Below are 24,316 nucleotides of genomic sequence, written 5' to 3'. Positions count from 1 at the left end.
GGATATAGTTCAGGAGTTGTTCTGCACCTACCTGGAAGGGAGTGGTGAAAAAACAGTCTGTTAACATCATTGTTACCAGTCTAGATAGTTTTTGCTGTCATAATTTGTTACTGGTCACCCAAAGAGGATTTGTCACAGTGGGGGATCTGGGTTTCCATGGTTTTGCTGCTGATCCATGCTGGATTGCTGCTGTGGGCTGGTGATGAAGGTGTTGTTCTGACAACACTGACATCAACAGCAAACTTGGGGTTGGTTTCTCTGGTCGAGGTGGTTTCTGTGAGGTGCAGCTGCACATGCTATAGAGAAGGACTTTATATTAATTATAAATTAATTCATCTAATATAGCTTTTCACACACATTTTGTGTACAGTTGCTCACAAAGATTTTCACTTCTCTTGAGCAGCAGATAACAGCTCTGTTGTGATTCCGGGTCTTGGCTTGTGAGTGATGGACAGCACCTCTTCTTCCCCTTCCCCCTTCTCTGCCAGCTGCCCCACGGAGCAGCCTGACAACGCCACTGACCATGACTACTACTCTGGCCTGCAGAAGGCCATGCACATCCTCTCCATGGTGGTGTACAGCATCGCCTGTTTGCTGGGGGTGTCAGGCAATGGCCTCGTCATTTGGATTGCAGGCTTCAAGATGAAGAAGACGGTGAATTCCATCTGGTTCCTCAACCTGGCCATAGCTGACTTCATCTTTACCTTTTTCCTGCCCCTCAGCATCGCCTACACCGCCCTGGGCTTCCACTGGCCATTTGGGAAGCTGCTGTGCAAGCTGAACAGCACCATGGCCTTCCTCAACATGTTTGCCAGCGTCTTCCTCCTGACGGTGATCAGCATCGACCGCTGCGTTTCTGTGGCTTTCCCCGTCTGGTCTCACAACCGCAGGAGCCCGGAGCTGGCAGCCAGGATCGCACTGGGCACGTGGGCCCTGGCTGTCCTGCTCAGCTCCCCATACCTCGTCTTTCGGGACACCCTGGTCAGCTCCAGGAACGTCACCAGCTGTTACAATAATTTCGCGCTGTCCGATGATTACACATCGGAGGCGACGCGCAGGCTGTGGAGGATGCGGCACAAAGCGATGATCGTCACACGGTTCTTATGCGGGTTCCTCATCCCCTTCATGGTGATTCTCATCTGCTACGGCATTGTGGCTGTCAAGCTGAAAAGAAGGCAGCTGGCCAACTCTGCAAAGCCCTATAGAATCATCATTGCTGTCACGGTCTCGTTTTTCCTCTGTTATTTCCCATATCACGTCTTCTCCTTGCTGGAAATATCCAACAACTCTTCCAGCCATGAGATGAAACTGGCCCTTTACATAGGGATCCCCTTGGTTTCCAGCCTGGCTTTCTTCAACAGCTGCATCAACCCCATCCTGTACGTCTTTGTGGGGCCGGATTTCAAGGAGAAGTTTCGCCAGTCCATCCTGTCCACCTTTGAAGGGGCCCTCAGCGAGGAGTCGGTCCTGGGCAGCCTGACCAGCCGGCGCAAGTCCAGGTCTGCCTCGGAAGTGGAGATCCCGAGGGTCTGAGCAGGTGCTGCTGTGGAAGGGGCCGTTCTTTTCTCTGCATTTTCCCTCATTTCAGGGCTCAGATCATGGGACTGGGGACTGCGCGGGGCTGCACATGCTAGCAAGGTGTGATTTTGTGTTTTGGAGATGTCTCAAATATGCTGTGATTTAACACACAATGGGGATGGAAGAGCTCTCTGGAGCTGCAGCAAGGTGGGTCAAAGTAGCAGCATTTTACTCCTTGTGCCTTTTGACTGTTGTGTATGGAACCTTTATAGAAAGAGGGTTAAATGCAATGGCTGTATGTATTTTTGTAGGGAATGGAATAGTGACTAAGACACTCTTTTCTCTCCTAAGACGGGACCAATCAGTGGTCGTGCTGCTGTTACTCAGATTTGATGTATTTCTGAGCAATGCTTGTCTCTGTGTTTGACATGCTCCCAGCCCTTAAACAGCAGAGATGTGACATTTTGTGCTGTTGGTGAATGAATATTGACCCCCAATAAACTTGTGTAAAACATACCCATCCTGTTGTGTTGCCTGTGGGATAAACACTTGATCCAACCTGACCGAGCAGGTTCATCTTTGGTAACAGAACAAGCAGATAAAAAGATTAAATATCTAGAATTTGGAAACAAACCACTGGTATTAGCAGCAGCTCTATGAGTGAGGCACACAGGACATGACCTGGGCGTGAGGATTTGCCTGAGGCACACGGATCTGACTGCCAGACAATGGTTATGGTTTATTTGGATTTCAGACCTTTGGGTACATTTGAAAACCAGTGATTGAGAGAAGAAAGAAGAACAAGTGGCTGGGCGGGGTCTGGCCAAGCTTCATGTTTGTAAACTGTCCAGGGTGAAGAAGGTGGGGACTTTCTTACAGGCTTCATAAGCCTCTGGACCCCTTAGACTTTTGTGAGTAGAAAATGTTGGTCACGTAAGAGGGAATGACAGCACTGAGGTGTTGTCATTCCCAGCCCATCCTCAGCGAGCAGTGACTGTATCACACCTCCCTCTCCTGCCCTACCCAATTTATCTGTAGATTAGTCCAACCTACCAATTGTCCTGTTCATCCTGTCAGAAACCTGCCTTGGAGCCTCCCTGCTCCCGTGGCTGGAAAATCTCTGGCTCCCAGCCGGATTGTAGGAATTTACACGTACCTCACTATTCTGCATGGATGATGTTATGAATGAGAGCTGTCACTTGAACATCTTGGGGATTAATTATGGGTCTGCTGGGCCATGCAGTATTGAATGAAGGTCATGATCCTGAAGGCACACAGGCACATTCATGCACAAACCCGCTGAGAACGGGGAATGTAACACGACCATCATACGTCAAACTTGAGTGAACAGAGAGATTTAACCTTTGTCACAAATTGCTGCCTGTCATGCAGATAAAACTGCAATGTTTGCCATGCAGCACGTAACTCTGGGGCTATTTACTTGCTCCTGATGGTAAACTACAGCATCGATTGCCATGTCAAGGTTCTGCAGACCCAGGTTTGCTCTTTCTGGTTTTCTTTATCTGTTTGCAGAGTCCACATAATTCCTTGTGACAAGAGTCTCCGTGAGTGTTGGACCAAGGCTTGGACTCCTGGCTTGCCTTTCTCCTCAACCCTGGTAGCCTCAAAGGTCAGGGTTTGAAGTGTTGACCTGGTTTGTGGTAGGAAAGAAAGCAGAAAGTTTTCTGGGTCATTTGGAGATCCAAGGTGGGTACAGAGTCCCATGGGACAACATGATTTAAGTGAAGGAGTGTCTGGGTGATGCAAGGAATTACCATGGAAAAGCTGTAGGTAACAGAGCAGGATAAGCTTGGACAGAGACTGATTTGTCATCCTGGGTCTGATCCCTGCCCTTTGTGCAATGGGAAACCATGCTGACAGCAAGACAGGCCAGGCTGCCAAGGCACTGCTTCCAAGATAAATCTCCTATTGTATCGAGTTCCCTCATGTTCAGACTATCTCATTATCACGAGGATAATTGTCAGTCCCTCATTCCCAACTAGGAGGCAGTTCATTCTCTCTGATATTTCCATTTGCCATATGCTTATCTAGAAAAGCTTGAACGAGAAAAAGGGGGAAATACTTTCCATCAGGCAATCGGAGGAGGCTGAATGGCTGCTTTGGCAGCTGTGCCCCCTCTGACGCAGCTTTGCTGTCAAGGCTCTTTCAGATGCCATGGGAGGAGTGGAACAGCCTGAGCCCCTCCAGTATTTGCAGTCATTGAGAAAGGCGCTGAACCCACTGCCTCATTGGTCCTGCAGAGGGGCCGATCCGACAGCCCCGCCCCTGCACACAGCGGGCTGGGATGGGCAGAGCCACTGTCGTGCTCGGGGGCAGGCACTAAGGTGTGTGTGGTCCAGGCATGGGGAGCCTTAGCTGAGAGAACAAGCGGGTTTTTAGTGAGCATTTAAGTCAGGGACCTCACCACGAGCAGCTGTTGCTGCCGTGCTTTGGAGGAGAGACTGTTGCAGGTGGCTCTGGAGCCAGGAGAAGCTGCAGAGATGGCAGGGAGGAAACCAGCCAAGGAGAATGTAGCAAGCAGTAACAAGAGAGGAGAAAGTATTTTCTCCCTGGGACCTGGATGAGATCAGGGAGATAAAAAATGGGCTCAGAATAGTTACGAGGAAAGAGGAAGGAGTGGGAGCTAAGACAGCCTTGAGTACTATCAGCAGGATAGTGAATGCAAATGAATGGGAGGGACACTGCAGCAGGTGAGGAAATTCTCATTAAGAAGAGCTTAATGAGACAATAAAAGCCTCTGGGAAGCCTCCCAGTTCCCACGCCTCTCCTCTGGTGAGACTTTCCTGGTGAGTAAAATTTTTAAGTGTCCCAATCTTGAACTTGGGGGATTGACTTGTTTGATAAGGTCAAAGGCAGTGCACAGGGGTATGAGAGCAGAACCTCTTCCAGAGCTTGCTGAAATCAGGCAGGAAATAATGCAGTGAATTAGAGGAGAGGTTCTGGTAGCAAGCTTCTCTGTGAAGATGTTGGTAATAGTGTCAGTAGGTGGGGTAGGCTGAGTCCTGAGTAAGGCTCAGCCTTTTTTTTGGTGTAGCAGCAGGGTGAGGGTCCCACTCCCAGGATAGGCATTAATCTGCTCTCACTGGACCTGGTCAGAACCAAACTGGGGAGGATACAGAATACACTTTGCTGCTTCCCTACACCTCTTCCAGCTCCTTTTTAGTGGATGGGCCAAGGCTGGTACCAAACCTTTCTTTGCACCTCACAGTTGTGCCTACAAAGCATAGGACCTGCTCTCATACACTGAATTCTGCTTTAAGCTACAAAGTTGCTCTGCAGTGACCAAGTCAAACCCTTGCTGTGCTCCCTAAATGCCTGCACAGGGCACGGTGCCTGTGTGCTCTTTGGACAGGAGCTGCAGCTTAGTGAGGCAAATTGCAAACCATGCTGGAACCCAGTATGGGTAGGACAAAGGAACAGAGCACTAATTAGTGTTTGTCATGGACTGTGTAGCTGTTCAAATTCCCTAAAATAACATGATTTCACTGTGCAGTCCAACCAATTTTGCCTAAAGGCCAATCAAAGGGCAAACCACACCTGTAAACACCAGGTGATTGGTGTGAACAGGATCTTACACAGACTTTGCAGGACAGAGCTGCCCACACACAGCAAAGCAGAGGATACGTGAGAACCAAACAAGAGGAACCACCACCATGGTGGTGCAGTGCTTGTCCAAACCCTCATCCTGATATCCAGCTCGAGCCATCTGTCTGTGCAGGACCTGTCACACTCCAGGTATTCCCACAACTTCTTGTCCCCTTGTTGGAGATAACCCCAATTGTCTGTGTCTGTGCTGGGGCTGATGTGGCAGATCTGTTAAACATCACAGACTGATCCGGAACTGGGAGCGCAGTCAGAAACAGGAAAAAAACCCTGCAGGGAGCCTTCAGTCAGAGCTTTGTGACTCAGGGGAACAGGGCTGTGACAAATGAGTCTGTGCCTGTTTGCCACAGACAGCAAGCAGTAATGTTTGATAAAGCAATGAGTGCTGTCTACTGCCACAGCCCCTCACACAGAGAAGATGTGTTCCCTGCTCCAGGACCTTTATTAAAGCACTTTGCTTGCCAGACATGGGGAATGCTATTTCCAGATCACTCCCAAGATATGATAAAATTACACCTTCCTTCCATCAATTCCAAAATGCATTTATAGTTGGTTTGAGTTCTGCCTCCCTAGCTGGGGCGTATCCAAGGCAGAATCTTCTGGAAATTGGACACAGTTGTCCCCCAGGCAATAAAGCTGAAGGCAGGGGAGCAGGGAGGTGATGGCTTTTGGTCTGTGCCCAGTGGAGGTGTCTGTGTGCTGCAGAACCTGCCTGCAGGCTCACAGGGGCTGTGTGGGGTACAGGATGTTTTTGGGATGCCTTTATTAGTTGGGAGAGACCAAACCTATCCACAGGGCTCTGTCAGGATGAAATCAGTGTTTCTCTGGTGCACCATGTCTGATAGTTCTCACTGCCAGCTGGTTTGAGAGGAGAGCTTTAATATCCTTTTTTTTTTTTTTTTTTTAACAGAAACAACTCCAAACAAACAAACAAAAGCCAACCTGGTTGAGCAGTGATGGATGGAGCTCAGGAGCTGGGCTGACAGCAGCATTTATCTTCTCTCAGGTGATGGATGCAGGCTGTCAGTCAGCCCATGCAGGATGAGCAGTGCCCTTCACCTTGGCTGGACCAGTTGTGGAGTAGGGGAGTTTTTTTTGCACATCTCTGCTTGCCAGGGTCACATCTGGATCAAGAACAACAAACCTCTGTGAGCCAGTGTGTTCACACCCAGCAAATTTTCAGAATTCCTTAGATGGCAGCTAATTGAATCATTGCAAATGAAACAAAATCCATGTGCTCTTCTTGCAGCAAGTGTTTGTTGAACTCTTAGTGTTTGAATAGAGTATTGTCAAATTAACAAATCCGTCTCCCCTTGGGAGCTGAGATTTAAACTGGTGTTCCTCTGATCAGGAAGACAGAGGTGGGAAAGAAATTGATCTTTTTTTCTCCAAAAAAACAAAGGCAGTAGCCTTATAAAAAAAGGATCAGAAGACAGGATCACTTAGTTCCTGGTCCTGTGGTTTGCTTAAGCAGTGTCAGGAATTTGGGGCAGCACAAATCAAACAGTCAGCAAATTCTGAGTGCCCTGGGGTACTGAAAAATGCTTCTGGGGAAGGCTGCTAATTGCATTATGGTTCAGTGCTTCACCATGTGTTGTTTCTGGTTGTTCTGCATTAAACTGCTCTGCCACACCAGCCTGTAGCGGGATCCTGCCAGGGACACTGATGGTAAGAGAAATCTCTGCTGCTCTGTGAAGAGGCCAACAAAAGGCTCACCACCCCCCCTTCCTTTTTGTCCTGAAAACCCTGAAACAAAAAAAGAACCTACTTGGGTCAGTGATCCTGAATTGACTGTGTGGAAGCACCAGCCTGGAAGCAGAAAAACATGGACTGGGAATGATGGGGGTGGCGAGGGACGGGACAATTCCCTTACACCTCAGTGTAATTTGGGAGAGGATGTAGGAAAGGCAGAGGATCACTGCAGCCTCTAAGAGGCTTGATGGCCTCTCTGGTCACATATTTCTAACAGATGTCCTGGCTTTGGGAGCCTGCAAGTGGAGTGCTCAACATCTGCTCCACGGCTGCATGTTAAAGGGCTTCTCCTTCCCCAGCGCCGACTTTGCTGAAAAAAACAATCAAAAAAGGGAACCACCGAGTCTTGGAATGCATGAAGCAAGAAACAAATGTGAAATCTGGGGAAAACGCTGGCCTGTGAATATTTAAAGTGGAAAACACAGCTTGTAGTGGCAGAAACATGGTTTCAAACTATGAATTTAATGTTGTCCCTTCACAGTCATGTTTGGTGAGCTTGCCTGTGGCTTTTCCTCCTCTTTTTATGTTAAGGCCAGCGTGGGCAGAAATATCTGCTGGGATGATCAGCCTTGCTCCAGTGCACCCTGCAGTCCAGGAATAAGCAAATTTAATTGCTTTTTGTGAGAAAAGCTGCAGTGGAAAGTACCTGATTTGTAGCTTTATGCTGAATGCTAAAATTCTGATCCACAAAACGCTGCTCAACTTGGGCGTACTGAGAAGAGTAATTTAAAACAGGTTCTAACTGCGCAGTCTGGGGAAAAAACATGGTGTTTGGGTTTTGTATTTAAAGGAGGGATGTGTGTCTGAGTGGGATGACTGCAACTTCCTCAAAGCAGTTTTGTCATGGGTATCTTGGGATAAAGCTTTTTTTCTTTTTAAGGAGAGTGACTGAAATAAGAGCCTCATTTCGGATGTCACAAGAATCTTTGTGCAGTTCAACTGATGCATGTGGCAAGGAGAGTCCTGAGAGGACTCTGGATAAATCATGTGCGCTTTTGTCAAGGAACTGAGAGGCCACTGATAGTTTCTGTTCTTAATTTACTTTGTAGAAATGCCTCTTTTTCCATAAACACTGCTGATGGCAAAGGCCAGATGGTAGCTCAGTGTCCAGTGGGGATAGAGCCGCCCTTCCATCCCTCTCTGGTGGGGATGCAGATGTGGGAGCTCCAAAATTATGGCACCTTGTGGACATCACTGCGTTATTCCACATGGATTTTGCACCAGGGGTTAATTTTTGGTGGGGGGGGGGGGCAGCTGAATTGTGGTGTTGGTGTCCCCCCATCATCCCAGTCCCCCCAGCTTCCCTTTTTATTGCAAAGGTCAACAAGGCTCATGATGGATCTAGAAAAATGTATTTTATAAGGGATGGCTGAGCTGGGTTTGTTTATTCTGGAGGATGCTCAGGGCACTTATCATGGTCTTCAACTCCCTGAAAGGATGTTGTAGTGAGGAGGGGGGCTGGTCTTGAAAATGGCCTCAAGCTGACACATGGGAGATTCAGATTAGATATCAGAAAAATTCTTTTCATTGTCGGTGTGGCCAGGCATTGGCATCGGTACCCAGGGAGGTGGTGGAATCACCACACCTCGAGGTGTTGTTAGAGGCACCCGCATCTGGCTGTGGGTGATACGGTTTCGTGGTACTGCTGCGCTGACGGTCGGACTGGATGATCCTGAAGGTCTTTTCCAACACTGACGATTCTAAAATCCTAAAACTCCGAGACCCCGTCCCGATGCCAACGAGCACGGCGGGCTGAGGGGGAAGATGGCGCCCGCTCCCCTCAGCGCGGAGGGGGAAGGGGGGGGGGGGGGGGGCGTCGCCTCGGGCCCGCCCCGCCCGCCCGCGCTCCCTCCCTCACGCCCCGCCGCCATCTTGCCCGCGGAGCACCGGAGGGGCTGAGCTCCGCCGCCGCCTCTGCCTCTCCCCCTCCTTCCCCTCCGGCCGGGCCGCCTTCTCCCGGGGCCGGGGGGCCGGAGCCGGCAGGTAAGGCATTCAGCGAGGGGCGCTCCCGCCCGCTCAGCCCAGTTCAGCCGGCTGTGTGAGGGCAGGACATCCCCCCTTCCCCACACGGGGTTCCGACGCCTGAGGAATGGGCTAGGTCGCCCTTCCCTCAGGGGATGGAGCCCCTCTCCTGGGCTGCCCCTTCTCGGGGTTGTTCGGGCTGCCCGCAGGTCCCACAGGTGAGGGGCAGCGGCTGGGGCTGCGGCGTGCCCGGGCCGCTCTGGGGCGGAGGGATGGGATCCACCGGGGACACGGGGCCTGTGTGACCCACCTGGAGCACCCGAAGCACTGCAGGGAGGTGTGGGCTGGAAGGGTCTCTTAGCCCACGGGGATCGGTGAGTGTGGAGGGACGGGAAAATTCCCTGTGGGGAGACTGGGGAGAGGGTGCAGATTCCCTCCATCCCATGGGCTCCATTCTTATCCCATCCAGTTATTCCTGCCTCTGTTGCTTTCTGTGTGGACATGCTCAGTTGATGGAGGCATAAAGCCATGTGTGCCCAGTAATTGTTGTGCTCATCATGATGTGTCTGTGTAATCGTGTGCAGCCCAAAAGGAAAGGCAGGTGTTTGTGCTGCAGCCTGTTCTGTGCTTGTGTTCAACCTTGGAAGGTTGGCCCACCTCAAACCAGAGGGTTATTGTCCCATGTACCCCTGTGGAGTCATGCCTTTGCACATCTAATAAAGTTTTGTGAGCTTGCTTTCATCCCAACACCTGTTTGAAGGTTGATATATCCATATTACTCTTGAAATGCAACTTCCCTGCCCACGCACACCATAGCCCACTTGTAGCTGTTGAAGTACATCCACAAGAAAGTCCTTGACCTATAATAAAATGAAGAGTGATGTTCACTGTTGCTTGTAAATCAGTATTTTGTGGTGTAAAGTGCACCCTCAGCAATAACTGGGAACCAACAACTCATCTTTTCAGATCTCTTAATCAGCTCCTCATTTCCCTAATCTATGGAACAAAGAAGACACACAACTGGATAAAAATACACCTTCTGAACGCTCTGTGAATGCTTTTAGTAACACAGAAAGTTGCCTCCACTCTCTTCCCATCCAGGCACACAAGCAGGGTGCTCTCAGGTGCTGTTACACCTAAAAGCATTTCAGGTTCTTCCCTCTGGTGGAGCTGAGATGGATCTTGAACACCATCATGAATATTTGATGGGTGACGGCCATTAGTTGACAGCTGGGAGTTGCAGAGAGTGAATGAGCAGCACAGCAGAGAAACACCAGCTAAGAAATGGGTTTGGTTTTTTTTAGATATTTAATTTGAGAGGGATACAGGTCTTGCTTTGGGGGCCCCTCTGCTTTTAGTGCAGTGAAACATTCAGGCGTGCTGGGCCCGAAGCTGTCGCTCTGTGCACAGTTCTGATGATGGGCAGGTTTTCATTCATGGCAGCTCAGCCTTGGCACCAGCAGATTTGTTGTTAGGAAGTTCCTGACTTGACTTTGGCTCTTCACAAGAGTGAATCGGGTTCCTGTGACGGAGTTCAACTGAGCCAGATTGTCTGGTTGTAAAGGAGGTGTGAAGGAGTTTCATTACGGACCTAGCCAGCTGTTCCTGTAAATACAAAGCTCTTTGTTGTTGTTTTGGAGTACTTAATAGTTGATACATCATCAGCTTTTTCTAACCAATTAGGTGTGACTATTAGATAATTCTGTTTCTCAGCAGGGAGATGTTTACCAGGAAAGAACTTACTGATTTAGCTGTAACTTCTGTTTATTTTGGTTTAAATCATGCCGCTGGTATTTAATATTTCCAGTCTCCTACATAATGCTGAAATGGATGATGCAGGATTGGATTATTTATGCAGCAGAGGTGAAGTGCAGCAGGATTTTTAGATGAATGCTGCCTCCATCTATCCAGGGCTGCTGGTCAATGGGATCTTTTTTTTTTTCTTTTTATTTGACTAAAATTTTATAGTAGAAGTAACCATGAAAATGTGATTTACAAAGAATAATAAAAACATGGAATCCCATCAAGTCCTTGGTGAGATTAGTGGTTTGTGCCTTTATTTGAAATAAAAACCAAATTATACTGATTTCCTCCTGTTATTTTTCTCCTGTTTTCACAGGAGAAATATTGCTGTCAAAGCATGACAACAGCTGCTTCAGCAAGTGGATTTGCTGTGCAAGAGGTCATTATTTACAGCTGCCAGCTTTATTGAATTCTTCCTTACCTTTCATCCTTATTTGTAAGTTTATAACTGCAAAAGTACTGGGAAGAGATTCAGCTTTGGAAATAAACTCTTCTAGCCAGGGCCCAGGAGCTCTTTTGAGCTCAATTCCACCCCAGACTGTCTTTGTGATTTTGGCAAAGTCAATAAACGTTGCTCAGTTCTGGAAAATGAACTGGACAAGGTGATGGAAAAAAAGTATCAGTGTTACTGGATGATAGCCTGAGGAAAACAGTTAAAAAGGACAAAAAACTGGTGCAAGAACGTTGTCTTGGGGGATCTTTGGAGAGCTCTATGGCAGCTGTGGAAGTGGGGATAACAGATTTTAAGGATGCTGGAATATCCAGGGTTCTGGGAGACTGCACTTTCTAAACAGAGCAAATGTCTGTCGTGTTTTGTTTTGTTTTGTTTTGTTTTTTTAACATGGATTTAAATGACTTTTGATCTCTTGCAGTCTTTCAGAAGCGGCAAAACAACTTAGGGTTGATGTTTTGTGTGCCATCCACTGAAATTGGGGCCATCATGAATATCACCAAGGGTGGGCTGGTGCTGTTCTCAGCTAATTCCAATTCCTCATGCATGGAGCTGTCCAAGAGGATTGCTGAGTAAGTAAAGTCTGCAGGGAATCTTCCCATTTTTTGGGTTATTCTCATGGGATTTGTTTTACTGGACATTTTTTTCCTCCTATTTAAGGAAAGTTACAAGGGAAAACTGCTATGATTTGCAAGAATATGGAGTTTATTCTATAGGAGAGGATATTTCAACAGCTCAATAACAGAGAGAGTAATTTGTGTTTGAATTGTTCCGTGGCAGGCTGTGACTGGCTGCAGCATTTCATAGGAAACATGTGGGATAATTAATGTTTGCATAGTGATAAATCATCATGGCAGAAGTTTTCACTCCTTGTAGTGGGGTATTTTTAGGCAGGACAGCTAAATCCCTCCTGCTCTCTGTATATTTTGGATGGGAACATTTCTTGAGCTTCAATCCATGCAGATCTGTAGCAGAACTTTTAGGACTTGAGTACATTTTTACTCTGCTAATTAGGATGCATAACATTACTGGGAATATTAGACAAGATTGATTTCTTCCAGAGGCTTATTTACCCAAAGTTGGGTGTGCTAGGAGGAGAAAGGGGAGTGCAGAGGAACTCAGGTTATGTGTAGAAAGAATTTGGGCCTGAGTGCAGAGCATACTCTGGTCTCTTTGTAGTGATGGGGTGTAGCTAATGCTGACAAGGAATAAATACAGCAGATATTAATCTTCCATTATCCATAAAATAGTGCTTGCTGCTCTTTCCTCTTCACTCTGCATTGAATTTTTTCTATAGATAAGAGTGATTTAAAAGCAGTAATTTTAAGTATTGTGCACATGTATATTGCCACATGTGTGTGTGTGTATATATATATATAGGGCAAGAAATATATTAAAAATTACAAAATGTTACATTTTTACAGCAGCATTTTTTTTCCTGCTGCTTGTTCTGAGCTTGGCTGGAAAATAAGTTTAGCATAGTCTGCAGTGCAGCTTTTGGAAATTGTTGGTGCTTTTTAAAGAGGTGTTCACTGTAATTCCTGGTTTTATGGTTTGGGATTTTCTTTCCTTGGTTTTCTCCCACAGAACGCAGACTTTTCAGTGACTCTTGCATTATATGGGATTTACATTGGATTTGCCCTTCCTCTCCCCTTATTCACTTCTGCCTTATTTCTGTTCCTGCAGGCGCTTGGGAGTTGAGATGGGGAAGGTTCAGGTTTATCAAGAGCCAAACAGAGGTGAGCATTTAATTAACAAAACTGGAAATGCAACCTGATTTGAATGTACTGGTTCCCCTTTTCTTAGACTCTAACAAGAGGTTTGCTTTTGCAAATATCACATCTTTCTCTTCTTGGCAGAAACACGAGTGCAGATTCAGGAGTCTGTGAGAGGAAAGGATGTATTTATCATCCAAACAGTTTCCAAGTGAGTAACTGTTTAAAGACCCTGTGCTGGCATTAGATCTGGGCTGTCCATAGCAATGCTTCTGTTTTCATTTTGAATCACCTTTTTTGTTTGTGATGCAGTGTAATAAGCTTATATTAACTAGGTAGAGGCTTGTGGAGAGTTTTGGGTATTGGTTTTGTTGGGTTTTTTATATGTACACAAAGGCAGCTTTGGCATAAGGTATCTTCTGCAATTTTAATTTTTAGTGACTGTAGCAATAAAACCTTCCCCCTGGTCTCTGCATTCCTTCCCTAAGTGTATTCTTTTGCTTATGTCATTCTCTTTTAAATTCTTCTCAGCTCCCTGTCTCTAGCACCATCACAAAGTTAAGATGTAGGAGGAATGTTTCCTGGGCAATGTGTCCTGTGATTCAGAAATTCTTCAATTTTATGTGAAAAGAACTTTACAAATGCTAATATTTCTTTTTAATGGCAGCAGAAATGTAGATCTTAGCTGATGACCAGTTCTCTAAAAATGCCCTCTCCATGTCTGCTGGGTGGGAATTCTGTGGTGAATTCAGGATTTTGATGCAGCAGCTACAGGAGCTGATGTTTCTCGTTGCAGGGATGTGAATACCACGATCATGGAGCTCTTGATCATGGTGTATGCATGTAAAACCTCCTGTGCCAAAAGCATCATTGGAGTCGTTCCTTACTTCCCCTACAGCAAACAGTGCAAGATGAGGAAAAGGGGCTCCATTGTCTCCAAATTGCTGGCCTCGATGATGTGCAAAGCTGGTGAGAATGTGGCTGTCCTTAAATAATCACAGCGAGGGGGGCTCCTGCTGTCAGCTTCCAGGTTTAGAGAGATCTGTACACAAGTTTGGACTCTGTTTAAAAATAACTGCCAAGCTTTTTGTGTGTTTAAAACCTACGTAGTAAAAAGGAGAACGTAATTAGACATGTTTCTAAATTATGAGTTCATAAAAAAACCAAATTTGATACAACCATTTTCCATCGAGTTGTACTGAGCTGGCAGAATGAGTCTGCTGTGCTGAGCTGCTTTGGGCTGTGGTATCCACCTCTCATAAAACCATCCTTTGCCTTTCCTGCAGTCTGGAACAGTTGTGCCTTGTCATTTCTATCTTGTTTTTTACTTGTTGGATGAATGCACTTTGTCCTTTACATCTGAGACCATGTGGGAGAATGAGATTATTCATTTTCACAGCCTTCAACACATTTCTACTTCTTTCCTTTCACTCCCATCCCTGGGAAAAAGCAGGCAGTTATAACAAACTGTGGGATCTGGCTGTTATTTTGGGAGAAGTGGTTTCTGATTAGGAGCTTGGCCCATTTTTCAGGAGTTCAGAACTAATGAGCGTGCCAGGATCTTGCTGTGTGGCACAGGACAAATCAATGCTTCCATTTTGTCCTGTGTCCAGTGGAGAAGGATCTTGCCTGCCTCAGTGTGGCACTGCAGAGTCACTTATGTGCAGTGTTCTGAGGTTCTTCTTGAAAAGTCACTCTGGAAGCCTCAAAACACATTAATGCCAGTGTGCTTAAGAGGGACTAAAATTAATTTATTGTGTATTTTCACTCAGTGTTCTCATGCAGCTTAGAGATTTTCTGAACAAGCTGCAATGAAACTTAGAAAAATAAAGTGTCTGTTCTCTCTTCTTAATGTGCTTCTCTGTTTGTCTTACTATTTTATTTTAAAGGACTAACTCATCTTATTACCATGGATCTACATCAGAAGGAAATTCAGGGGTTCTTCAATATTCCAGTTGATAATTTGAGAGCATCTCCATTTTTACTCCAGTACATCCAAGAAGAGGTGAGGAAGGCCTGTTATTACAGTTGGGTTTTTTCATTCTTTTCTGTCATGTCTCAGGCCATCTGAAACAAATCCCTCTGAAAAGATTAACTCTTCAAACTGAGTTTTTAGGGGAGAAGGGTCATGTTGGGGCAGGGAGTGATGTTGGGAACTGTTGGTTCTTCTCTTCCCCACATTTAACTTTTGCTTTCTTGAAGAGCTGATGTTTTCTTACTCATGCAGCAGTGCTGGTTTTTCTCTTAGATGTATTCCCCTAACACTGACAAAAATTAGCATTTTCTTGTTCTCAGTGTCCTTCCTTTTCTATTTCCAGTTTCCTTGACATTTATAGGAAGGGCTGCTTGTGTTGGCATCCATTTAAATCACATAATAAGAAACACTTTGGAAGTTGTAAACTATGAGAGAGGCTGTTGATGGTGCTCTGAAAGTCAGGCTGGTGGGTGGAAATCTCACTCACTGTTAGTTCAGACTGCGTGCCTTGACTTGAGGAGCTTAACTTGGGATGTTCTGTGCCTCCCTTTCTCCATCTTCTTTTTATAAGGGTTTTGAGAAGTGCTACTGGTAGATTGGCCTGTACAAAATGTGCAAATGATAATTGTAGGTATAAGATGCACGTTAAGCCTCTGACTAATGGTAATTTGGAATAAAGCAAATGCTTTCTTCCTGATGAGAGAAAGGGTTTAGCTCACTCTTGCTTCTGAATCCAAGCTATTTCTTTTTATAAAGCTAGGAATGCCTCAATTTAAAAAACAAAACACACCCCACCCCACCCCCTTAAAGAAACCCAAACCAACATGATTTTGTTATGACAGTATTAAAATCTATTTGAATTCCTCATTATAGTTCCATTTGGTAATAGAGTCAAAGAGGATGGCAGAACAAAACTCCAGGCTTTGCCACAGTCATTCACCTGCTGTTCCAGGAAAGAAGTATTGCACATTGTAAGCACTTCCTAACTTAAAAAAAAAAAAAGAACAAAAGTGGAAAACCAAACACACAGACACAAGACAAGTTTTGCCTTTATGTGTTGCTTGAAACTGTGGTTTATGGTCAATAACAAGATCATGGTCCTGATTTGGTCTTGAAGCACATTTTGATTCCTGAGCTTTCAGTGGTTTACACAGAATTTTTGCAGCTTTGAGTCTGACACTGCTGTGCAATCTAAAAAGTAGTGACATTTGTAGAGATCTGAAGTGTGTGTAGAAAAATTTTAAAAGATACTTTCAGTTCTTCATCCCTCTGCTCATCCATGAGGGGATTTTCTAAAAGCAGAGTGAGCTGCATGGATCTGATCACATGGGCTCTGTACTGGCACTCTGTACCTTCTACCTGTGCTTAAAACTTTGAACCATTGCTGCTCAGGGGGAATTTAGTACTCACCTCCAGTTCCTGGTGGCCACAACTTGCTGGGTATCCTGCACTGGGAATGGCAGAGCTTTGAAAGCTCTGGGGCTCATGATGGGATGTACTGAGGAGCATGAAATGGAGTCCAGCTTGATAGGAATGAAAGTCACTTAAAAAACATCTCACTGAACGTTAGGAGAATGAGGGCTTGCAGTTGTTTCCTGTTGGAAATTTATGCCTAGATGTGAAGGGAATCACTTGCTGTTCTGGGATGAGGACAGTGCAATCAGTGAAATTCCTGTGATATAAAATAGTTGGGTGTTTAGTTTGGTGTGCTTGGCAAATGTTGGATACTTGGTGGCTTCTCTTTGCTTTTAGCAGGTGTTAATCCCAGAGTGACACAGCCCTTTGTTACATGGACATGTTGACACCTCAGAGTCTTTGGGATGACATTTCTGACTTCATTTTTGAAGAGCTGAGAACAAATTTGTTAATATGGCAGAGGAAAAATGAGGCAATGGTGTCTGAACTAGATCAAAGCTTTTATTATGTTGAGTGACAGGCCCTGCCTTGTCCATACCTTCCATCATGTTAATCTTTGTAGCCTCTTGTATAACTCAGTGTTTGTCAGGGACAGAACATGCTGAATTCCCAGTTTATAGGTGGAGTTACCAACATTGTGGATTATTAATGTTGCCTGACGTCCTCAGAAAATTTCTTATTTTCTGTTGGTTGAATCCTTGCCCAAATTCAGAACTTATTTTTTCTTTCCCATGCCTACTTCAGGTGGAGCTTTTGGCAATAATCAGCCAGTGCAGCTTGTATATTGTGGGTCAGATTGTGGAAGAACTTACTTTGCCTGTGTTGGCAGAAACCCCAAGTATTTCTGTGCTCTGGAATGGGCGTTTGGTATCTGACAAAGCAGTGAACTGCATGACAGGGTGTCATCCCCACAAATCTGTGAATTCCATCCCTAACAGATCAATTTGCAGGTATTTAGTGAAGAGTCTTCCATCCCTTACACTGGATGCTGAGGACTGGACCTGCTCTGGAGGACTTTGCTTGGCTCAGGACTGTGGTTTTTGGCTAGAAGGACAGACAGGTTCCCTAAGCTGCTCTCCATAGAGATGGATCATCCCAGGGCAGCACAGGGAAGGAAAAGGCTGAGTTTGCAGGGAGTGGGGTAAAATGGGATACCAGAGGAAGTGCACTTGGAGTTGCTGTTGGAAAAGAGAGCTGGAAGTGTGGATGTGGAATGCTTGGGAAGTTACAAACCAATGAATCTGATGTGGAGTCACTGTTTTAGGGAAAATGGAGATGAGGATAAGAAACTTTGGAGAGATGGGGACTAAAATGGGGATCAGGAGTCTGGAGTGAAAAACCATATGAGATGGGGCAGGGGCAGCAAACTGAGGAGCAGACTGTGCTTGTGGAGGCTGTCAGACATCAGAGGGAAACCCAGACTGCTGGCCTCATCCCTCTGGTGCTGTCAGCATTTCAGCAGCACTGTGAGACTGAGCCTCCTGCATCAGTGCAGTGACTGTGGAAGTTTTATCCCTTCCCATGGTCCAGAGAAAGATCAGTGTGATGAGATGTGATGTGATGTGATGGAGCCATGTGACATTGCTTATAAGACAATAGGAAGTTGTAAAATGCTGGTTTTTAGTCATGAAAGACAATTTAGGTTGAACAGGAAACTTGAATTTTGATGGTTTCCTGTTTCTTTTAACACTTGTGGGTGTAATGCTGATGTCCTAAAGCAGTTATTTTTCTGTCATCTGTACTGTAAAATGGAGTTTATAAAAGGTACAGTTTGAAGTTAATACCTGAATTTTCTATATGTGTTTTTTACTGAGCTGCCAACCCTGATCATGTACCATGGATTCTCGAGGTTGCTTTCTTAGGTAAAATGTTCAATGCTTAAAATTCTGGCAAAATAAAGTTCTCTGATTCTTACTGAGTTTAAATTTGTCTAAAGATATGAAGTGGACATTGCTATCTGTTATTTACTACAGATACCAGACTACAGGAATGCTGTAATTGTGGCCAAATCTCCTGCATCTGCAAAGAGGTGGGTAAGATCTGCTCTCTGCCTTAGAGCAGCAAATCTCTGTCGGGATTTTCTTCTTAGGATCAAGTGAAGGACAAATATTCCATAATTAGAAGATGCAGCCTTCACACCCCTCCCAATTCTCCTCTGTCAGCTGTGTAGTTTTTACATCATTGCTGTAATCCTAATAAATCTAAGGAGAGTAAAAAAAAACCAAAACAAAAGGATGTGGTAAATCAGTGCAGTGCTTATGATTAAGATTTTTAATCATGTTATATTTGTGTGCATTTACATTATAAATCTGCTGTAAATGAGGAAGAGTGGCTGGAAGTGTAATGCCATTAATCCAGATGAGTTTATTAATGTGGGCATAACTAAGAACATGGCTGATCAGATCCTGAGCACAGATGGTGAATCTGGGTTTGCTGTTTGAGATGATTGTGATTGTCAAGTCTCTGGTGGTTGAATGACTGTTCTTAATCCATGAAGCTTTTTAGTTGACTGTTCCTAACCTGTGGAATTACAGTGCTGTCAGCAGGTGCTGTAAGAGCTGGATGATGGTTTAAGAGAGGCTGTATTTGCTGGTGACAAACCAAGAGTTTGTTGAAAAGATATTTGAACTTCCATGCCAATGAATTCTGATACTCTGTGTTTTCCCTATTTTCTGTAACAAACCACCTTTTGTCATCTTTTTTCTCCAGCAGTACTTTTTGTGATTTCTTTTGTTTTGGCCAGGTAACTTGACATTTGTTTCTTTTCCATTTCTTTTCCACGGTGTCAGTGTTGCCTCTTGGGTGGAGGCAAGGGTTTGTTGCAGCATTTTAATGCTTATCCAGTAATTGTCAATGCCAGCAAATAGACAGATGAGTTGCACATCATGCAGTGATTTGTGCAGGAGAGGATCCCAGGATGTATTGTTTAGCTTCTTCACATGCTCCCATGAGTATTTAAGGACAGTATGTGAAGAGTTACATTGTATTGGGAGAGGGATAATTGGATGGTTCAGCTTAATCCAGGCTGAAAACAATCTAGGAAAATACTTTTGATGAATGCCTGCTTGTGAAAAAGAACCCTTGTGTGTTGAAGTTCAGAATGTCTCTGTGGTTTCTGAGCTCACTGGGGAATTAATAAATCATTTGGCTGTTACTCTGAACTTTATTCAGTTTAATACTGCATTTTAAGGTAATTAATAGAGTTTTATTGATATGATTATTCCTGCTAAGTCATAACTGTTATTGTTTGTAATAATAATTACCTATAATTAACTACTTGCAAAAATATTGCAACTGTATGATAACCACAGGGTGGAAGAGTCTTCATTTTTAATTAGCTGAGTATCACGATGGGCAAATTATTGTCTGGACTTTGTATTGTTTGGGTAGTGAAGTAAGGCTTGAGGACAGAGGAGGTGATTCAGGCACTGCTCTGGAGGTGCTGATGTTAGAGCAGAGTGAATCACTCTGGATTTGCTGGCCTTGCTTGGACCACAGGAGGCTTGGATGGGTGCTTAGGCAGGATCCCAAACCTTGGGTGTGCAAGGTAAGGTGGCATGGATGTGCTAATTGGTATTTGCTGCTTCCAATATCTGGGATGCAAAATCCTATTTTCCTGACTCTCTGCTTTTCCCACTCCCCCAACTAACCTTACACTTCTTTACAGAAATTTCTCATTTTAGTTGAAGAAATACTGCAGTGTGAAGGAACTTCATGTCACCTAATTAAAAAATCCAAGCTGTTCAACTCCCAAGTGTGGTTTGTCAGGCAGAATGATCATCTGGATCCCCTTTTCCATAGGGTATCTCAGGTTATGTGTCAGCAGGTCAGGGATATTGTCTTTATTTACTACTAAATAAATAGGTGAACACTTATTTTCTCTTTTTAAAGGAGTATTTTTTCCCTATTAAATGCAGACAATCCAGACATCAGGGCTGTTCTTGGTTACTGTTGGATGTGTCTTGCTAAAGCATGGGATCCCTGAAGGCTGGGAAGTGTTATTTTGGCTCTTGGGCAAAGCAGAAGGGAGCAGTCAGCATTTTGGGACTTGCAGCATTCATCCTTTGCTTGAAGGCCCATATGGGCCCTTTGAAGGTTACTCTGACTTTTACAAACCTGATAAAAAAAGATCCTGAGGGGCAACCGATTTCTCTATGAATTCTCCTAAAATTTTAGGATTGTTTGACTTCCCTCTGAAACATTAGCAATAAAATGAAAACAAGTGAGGGTTGTACACAGGTGGGTTATTTGAAATGTGACCTTGCCCTGGTATTTTTAACCCTTTCCCTGCAGGGCCCAGTCGTTTGCCGAGCGCTTGCGGTTGGGGATCGCGGTGATCCACGGGGAAGCTCAGGACGCCGAGTCGGACATGGTGGACGGGCGGCACTCCCCTCCCACAGCCAAATACGTGGCTGCCATCCACCCCAGCCTGGAGATCCCCAGTAAGTAAGTGTGGGGGGAAGGTGTTACCTGGTGCTTTTGTGGGTTTAGGGATTGGGTATGGCACGGGTGGATTGGCTAAAAGGAGTGGTTCTTCACAGAGGGAAAAAAAAATCATCTTTCTTAGTGGGGAGAAGATGATTCCTGTCACCACATTTCTCCTCACAGAGAAAAGCAAGGCACTATTCTTCCCAGGAATATTTCTGGGTTTCATATTCTCTGAACCTCAGAGAAAGGAAAAAGAATTCTTATCATTTGCTGTGCCTGTGTTTGTGCAAAAGTAGAATGCAATATAGAAATTGTTTACCCAAAGTGATTGTGTTTTATTTCCTTGGCCTATCAGGGCCAAGAGTGTGTGTGTGTGTGTGTGTGTATGTTGTTGGGACTGTTGGCTGACAGTCACAAGTTCTGTGCAGTTATGTGCAAAGTTAAGTGCTTAGCAGATTCAGTTTAGATATAATGTAATATAATATAGAATAAAATAGTATAATAAAATAATTAATTAGCCTTCTAATAAAATCAAATACTGCATTTCTCTCCCCCTCATTGGGGGTTCCCTGCAAATACTATAGATTCCTTGTTGCTTGAGTGTGGATGTGACCTACAGCTGCACTACCAGAACTGCAGGGCATAAACCCAGCCTGGGTGTCAATGGGTGACTGAACTGGTTGTGTCTGTAAGCCACTCTGTTTCTGTGCTGAAATTAAGAGTTAATTGAATTGGTAAAGAATTCAGGTATAAATGAATATAGTTAATATTTTAATAAAGTTTAAAAAATATTTATGTGTTAGAATCCTGCTGGTTTTCATTCAGTAGTGGTGTTGAAATAGTTGCTGTTTCATGTCTCTAATAGTGGTGACCCATCAAACATTTCCATAGTTCAAATAAATTATATAAACTTCCTCTTTTCTTTCTTCTTTCTACCCCTCTGAAAACATCTGCCATTAATCAGTGCTGATTCCCAAGGAAAAACCACCCATCACAGTTGTTGGAGATGTAGGAGGAAGAATAGCTATCATTGTGGTAAGTGAGATGCCATCAGTTCTCATCAATTCTATCAAACATGTCAAAGTTGCAGAAATCAAGTAGCTGTTCTGTGTCAGCCACTAAACTTTGGCTGCTGGTGAGCTTCTGATAGGATGGGGCAGCACTGAGCACCCTCACAAAGCTGCCTGGGAGCTCTGAAGGGATCCATTCTGGAACTGGGACCTTGTTTCCATGAGCAGAGCAGGTGGAATTCTGTTCAGTGCTTACCTGAAGGGCTTCAGCTGCTGCCTGCACCCCACAGGAGGAGGGCAGAATCCCCCTGTTCCCACTGCTGGGTTTGGGAGTGCCAGTGAGGCTGAGGTGATGATATGCACTTGTTGGAACAGGTCTGGAGGAGGCCACCAGGATGATCAGAGGGATGGAGCAGCTCTGCTATGAGGAGAGGCTGAGAGAACTGGGATTGTTCAGCCTGGAAAAGAGAAGGATCTGGGGTGACCTAATTGTGGCTGTCAGTACCTGAGCAGAGCCTGCAAGAAAGATGGAGAGAGATTATTTATAAGGGCCTGCAGTGACAGGACAAGGGGGAATGGCTTCAGACTTACAGCAGAGTAGGGCAGATTGGATAGAAGGGAGAAATTTTTCTCTATGAGGGCAGCTGTGGCTGCCCCATCCCTGGAAGCATTCCAGGCCAGGCTGTGTGGAACTCTGAGCAGCCAGTTCTAATGGGAGCTGTCCCTGCCCATGGCAGGGCTTGGAATGAGATGATCTTTAAGGTCCCTTCCAACCCAGGCCATTCTATGATTCCTTGATGCACTTTCCTCTGGAGCAGAGTGTATCTCTGGGTTTGTCAAGGAAAAGAACAATTTTCTGATAGTTTGAGGTTGGTTACACCTGTTCAAGCTGTGCTGTCAGTCAGGTGTGCTGTGTTGGTCTGTCTGATGTGGTGAACCCTCAGTGACTCTGGGATTTTGGCAGGATGACATCATAGATGACGTTGACACCTTTCTGGCTGCAGCTGAGACCCTCAAGGAGAGAGGGGCCTACAAGATCTTTGTCATGGCCACCCATGGCCTGCTGTCCTCAGATGCTCCCCGGCTGATCGAGGAGTCTGCCATCGATGAGGTCAGTGTGGGCTCTGGGGCCATTTCTCCTGAATTGGTTATTGACACATGCTGGCATTAAGGATTTAGATGGGAGCTTCCTGCTTCAGGCTTTCTCACTGTGGAATTGTGGGCTGGAATATTGGCATCCACATGTCTTTAAACCAGAGCAGTGGGAAATGTGGGGAGTGGTGAGGTGCTGGACTGTCAGTATCAGCACACCTTTCTCTTCAGTGGTGGGGTATTTCTGTACCTCCTCTGGATCTGTGTGGCAGAATGAAGGAATGAATGAAAGGAAGGAGGGACAGTGCCATTAGTATCCATGGATACATGGAACTTGTGGCAGCACATGGCCCTTCCTGACACTGGGACCCTGACAGTAATGTAAAATGTTGTTTTGTCAGCCAGGGTGCTTTGGTGGGATCTGTAAAACTCCCTTTCACCCTTCCAGTATAAAAGGTGGAAAACAAAAGTGCTACATCTTCCTGACCATTTCTTCTTCCTGTAGGTGGTTGTTACAAACACAATTCCACATGAAATACAAAAACTTCAGTGCCCTAAAATCAAGACTGTGGATATCAGCATGATCCTGTCAGAAGCCATTCGCAGGATCCACAATGGGGAGTCCATGTCCTACCTTTTCAGGAATATAGGAGTGGATGATTAAAGCTTCTTCCTCTAAATAAACACCCGGGCCAAACTGGAAGCGAACAGAGAACGAGCTGTGAAGCGTTGTGCTTTCCTTAATATTTCCATTGAGCCACTTCTTGTTTTCTCTTGGTTTAAGTATCAAGGTAGAACAGTTTTTAAGACAATTTTTTTTTTTCCTTTGCAGGGTTTTTTGGAGTTGGGGAGGGTTGGTGGGAATAAACGTTTTACAGAAAAACTGTTCTAGTTGCTTTTAGGTTAGTTGCACTATACACGATGGAAAAATCCCACAAAACACTTGAGGCAAGAATTTGGCTTCTAAATTAAGCATTCCTTTTCCAAAGCTGCTTGCTACAAGTGCTTTAAATGATAATAAAATGAAGTGACTGTATCATATTTGCATTTTAAAAGCCAAAAAGGTTGTACTGTTGTATGCAGTCCAGTGATTTTGTAGGAGTGCTTTTATAGAAAAGCATATGGAATATGCACCTGTATTTATTTTCTGCGACAAAGAATAAAAACTTGTTTTGTGTGAGCTTTCTAAAAATGCTCATGTGCTGCTCCTTTGTTTTCTAAACTGTGTGTCCTTAAATATGGTCAGGGAGCAACAGGGACTTGCTCAGACCATGGCACAGATTCCCAGAGAAGCTGTGGCTGCCCCTGGATCCCTGGAAGTGTCCAAGGCCAGTTTGGATGGGGCTTGGAGCCACCTGGGGTAGTGGAAGGTGTCCCTGCCATGGCAAGGTTTTGGAATGAGATGATCCTTCCCAACCCAAACCATTCTGTGCCTCTTTGACTTGGGGATATTGTGGGGGGTGTAGGTTCCAGCTGGTAAAATCCAAACCAGCTCATCACAGGTAAACTGGGGGTGTTTTTTGAGGTTTCTTGCCTGCCCTGAATGCATGGATGAGCTAAAATCTACGCC

The 24,316-nt window shown here is 45.1% G+C and overlaps 2 protein-coding genes across 4 annotated transcripts; both read left to right on the top strand.

Moving 5' to 3' along the window:
* Positions 1 to 258: 258 nt before the first annotated feature.
* On the top strand, positions 259 to 1,993 carry LOC129127445 (chemerin-like receptor 1). Its single transcript, XM_054644051.2, has one exon. The coding sequence runs from the start codon at positions 448 to 450 to the stop codon at positions 1,531 to 1,533; it is 1,086 nt and encodes a 361-aa protein (XP_054500026.2). The 5' UTR covers positions 259 to 447; the 3' UTR covers positions 1,534 to 1,993.
* Positions 1,994 to 8,747: 6,754 nt separating this feature from the next.
* Positions 8,748 to 23,952, top strand: PRPSAP2 (phosphoribosyl pyrophosphate synthetase associated protein 2). 3 transcript variants are annotated; one of them, XM_054643485.2, is made up of 12 exons: positions 8,748 to 8,877; positions 10,976 to 11,095; positions 11,532 to 11,682; positions 12,797 to 12,849; positions 12,970 to 13,036; positions 13,622 to 13,794; positions 14,715 to 14,830; positions 18,190 to 18,245; positions 20,510 to 20,658; positions 21,609 to 21,679; positions 22,619 to 22,765; positions 23,252 to 23,952. In XM_054643485.2, the coding sequence occupies exons 3-12, from the start codon at positions 11,564 to 11,566 to the stop codon at positions 23,408 to 23,410; spliced, it is 1,110 nt and encodes a 369-aa protein (XP_054499460.1). In that variant the 5' UTR covers positions 8,748 to 8,877; positions 10,976 to 11,095; positions 11,532 to 11,563; the 3' UTR covers positions 23,411 to 23,952. The 3 variants fall into 3 exon arrangements, with proteins under 3 accessions (XP_054499460.1, XP_054499461.1, XP_077042970.1); XM_077186855.1 differs by having other exon boundaries at positions 8,753 to 8,877; positions 10,979 to 11,095; XM_054643486.2 differs by lacking the exon at positions 10,976 to 11,095 and having other exon boundaries at positions 8,749 to 8,877.
* Positions 23,953 to 24,316: the final 364 nt, after the last annotated feature.

This window comes from Agelaius phoeniceus, chromosome 16 (assembly GCF_051311805.1).
Source record: "Agelaius phoeniceus isolate bAgePho1 chromosome 16, bAgePho1.hap1, whole genome shotgun sequence".
Taxonomy (NCBI): domain Eukaryota; kingdom Metazoa; phylum Chordata; class Aves; order Passeriformes; family Icteridae; genus Agelaius; species Agelaius phoeniceus.
The sequence above is the reverse complement of the archived record's forward strand: the minus strand, read 5'-3'. Positions and strand labels throughout refer to the sequence as shown.

Bases quoted from the DNA above. Each gene is read 5' to 3' on its own strand.
- LOC129127445 (XM_054644051.2), top strand. From the start codon at position 448: ATGGACAGCACCTCTTCTTCCCCTTCCCCCTTCTCTGCCAGCTGCCCC.
- PRPSAP2 (XM_054643485.2), top strand. From the start codon at position 11,564: ATGTTTTGTGTGCCATCCACTGAAATTGGGGCCATCATGAATATCACC. The intron at 20,659-21,608 runs GTAAGTAAGTGT...GCCATTAATCAG, and splicing joins CCCCAGCCTGGAGATCCCCA to TGCTGATTCCCAAGGAAAAA. The intron at 22,766-23,251 runs GTCAGTGTGGGC...TTCTTCCTGTAG, and splicing joins AGGAGTCTGCCATCGATGAG to GTGGTTGTTACAAACACAAT.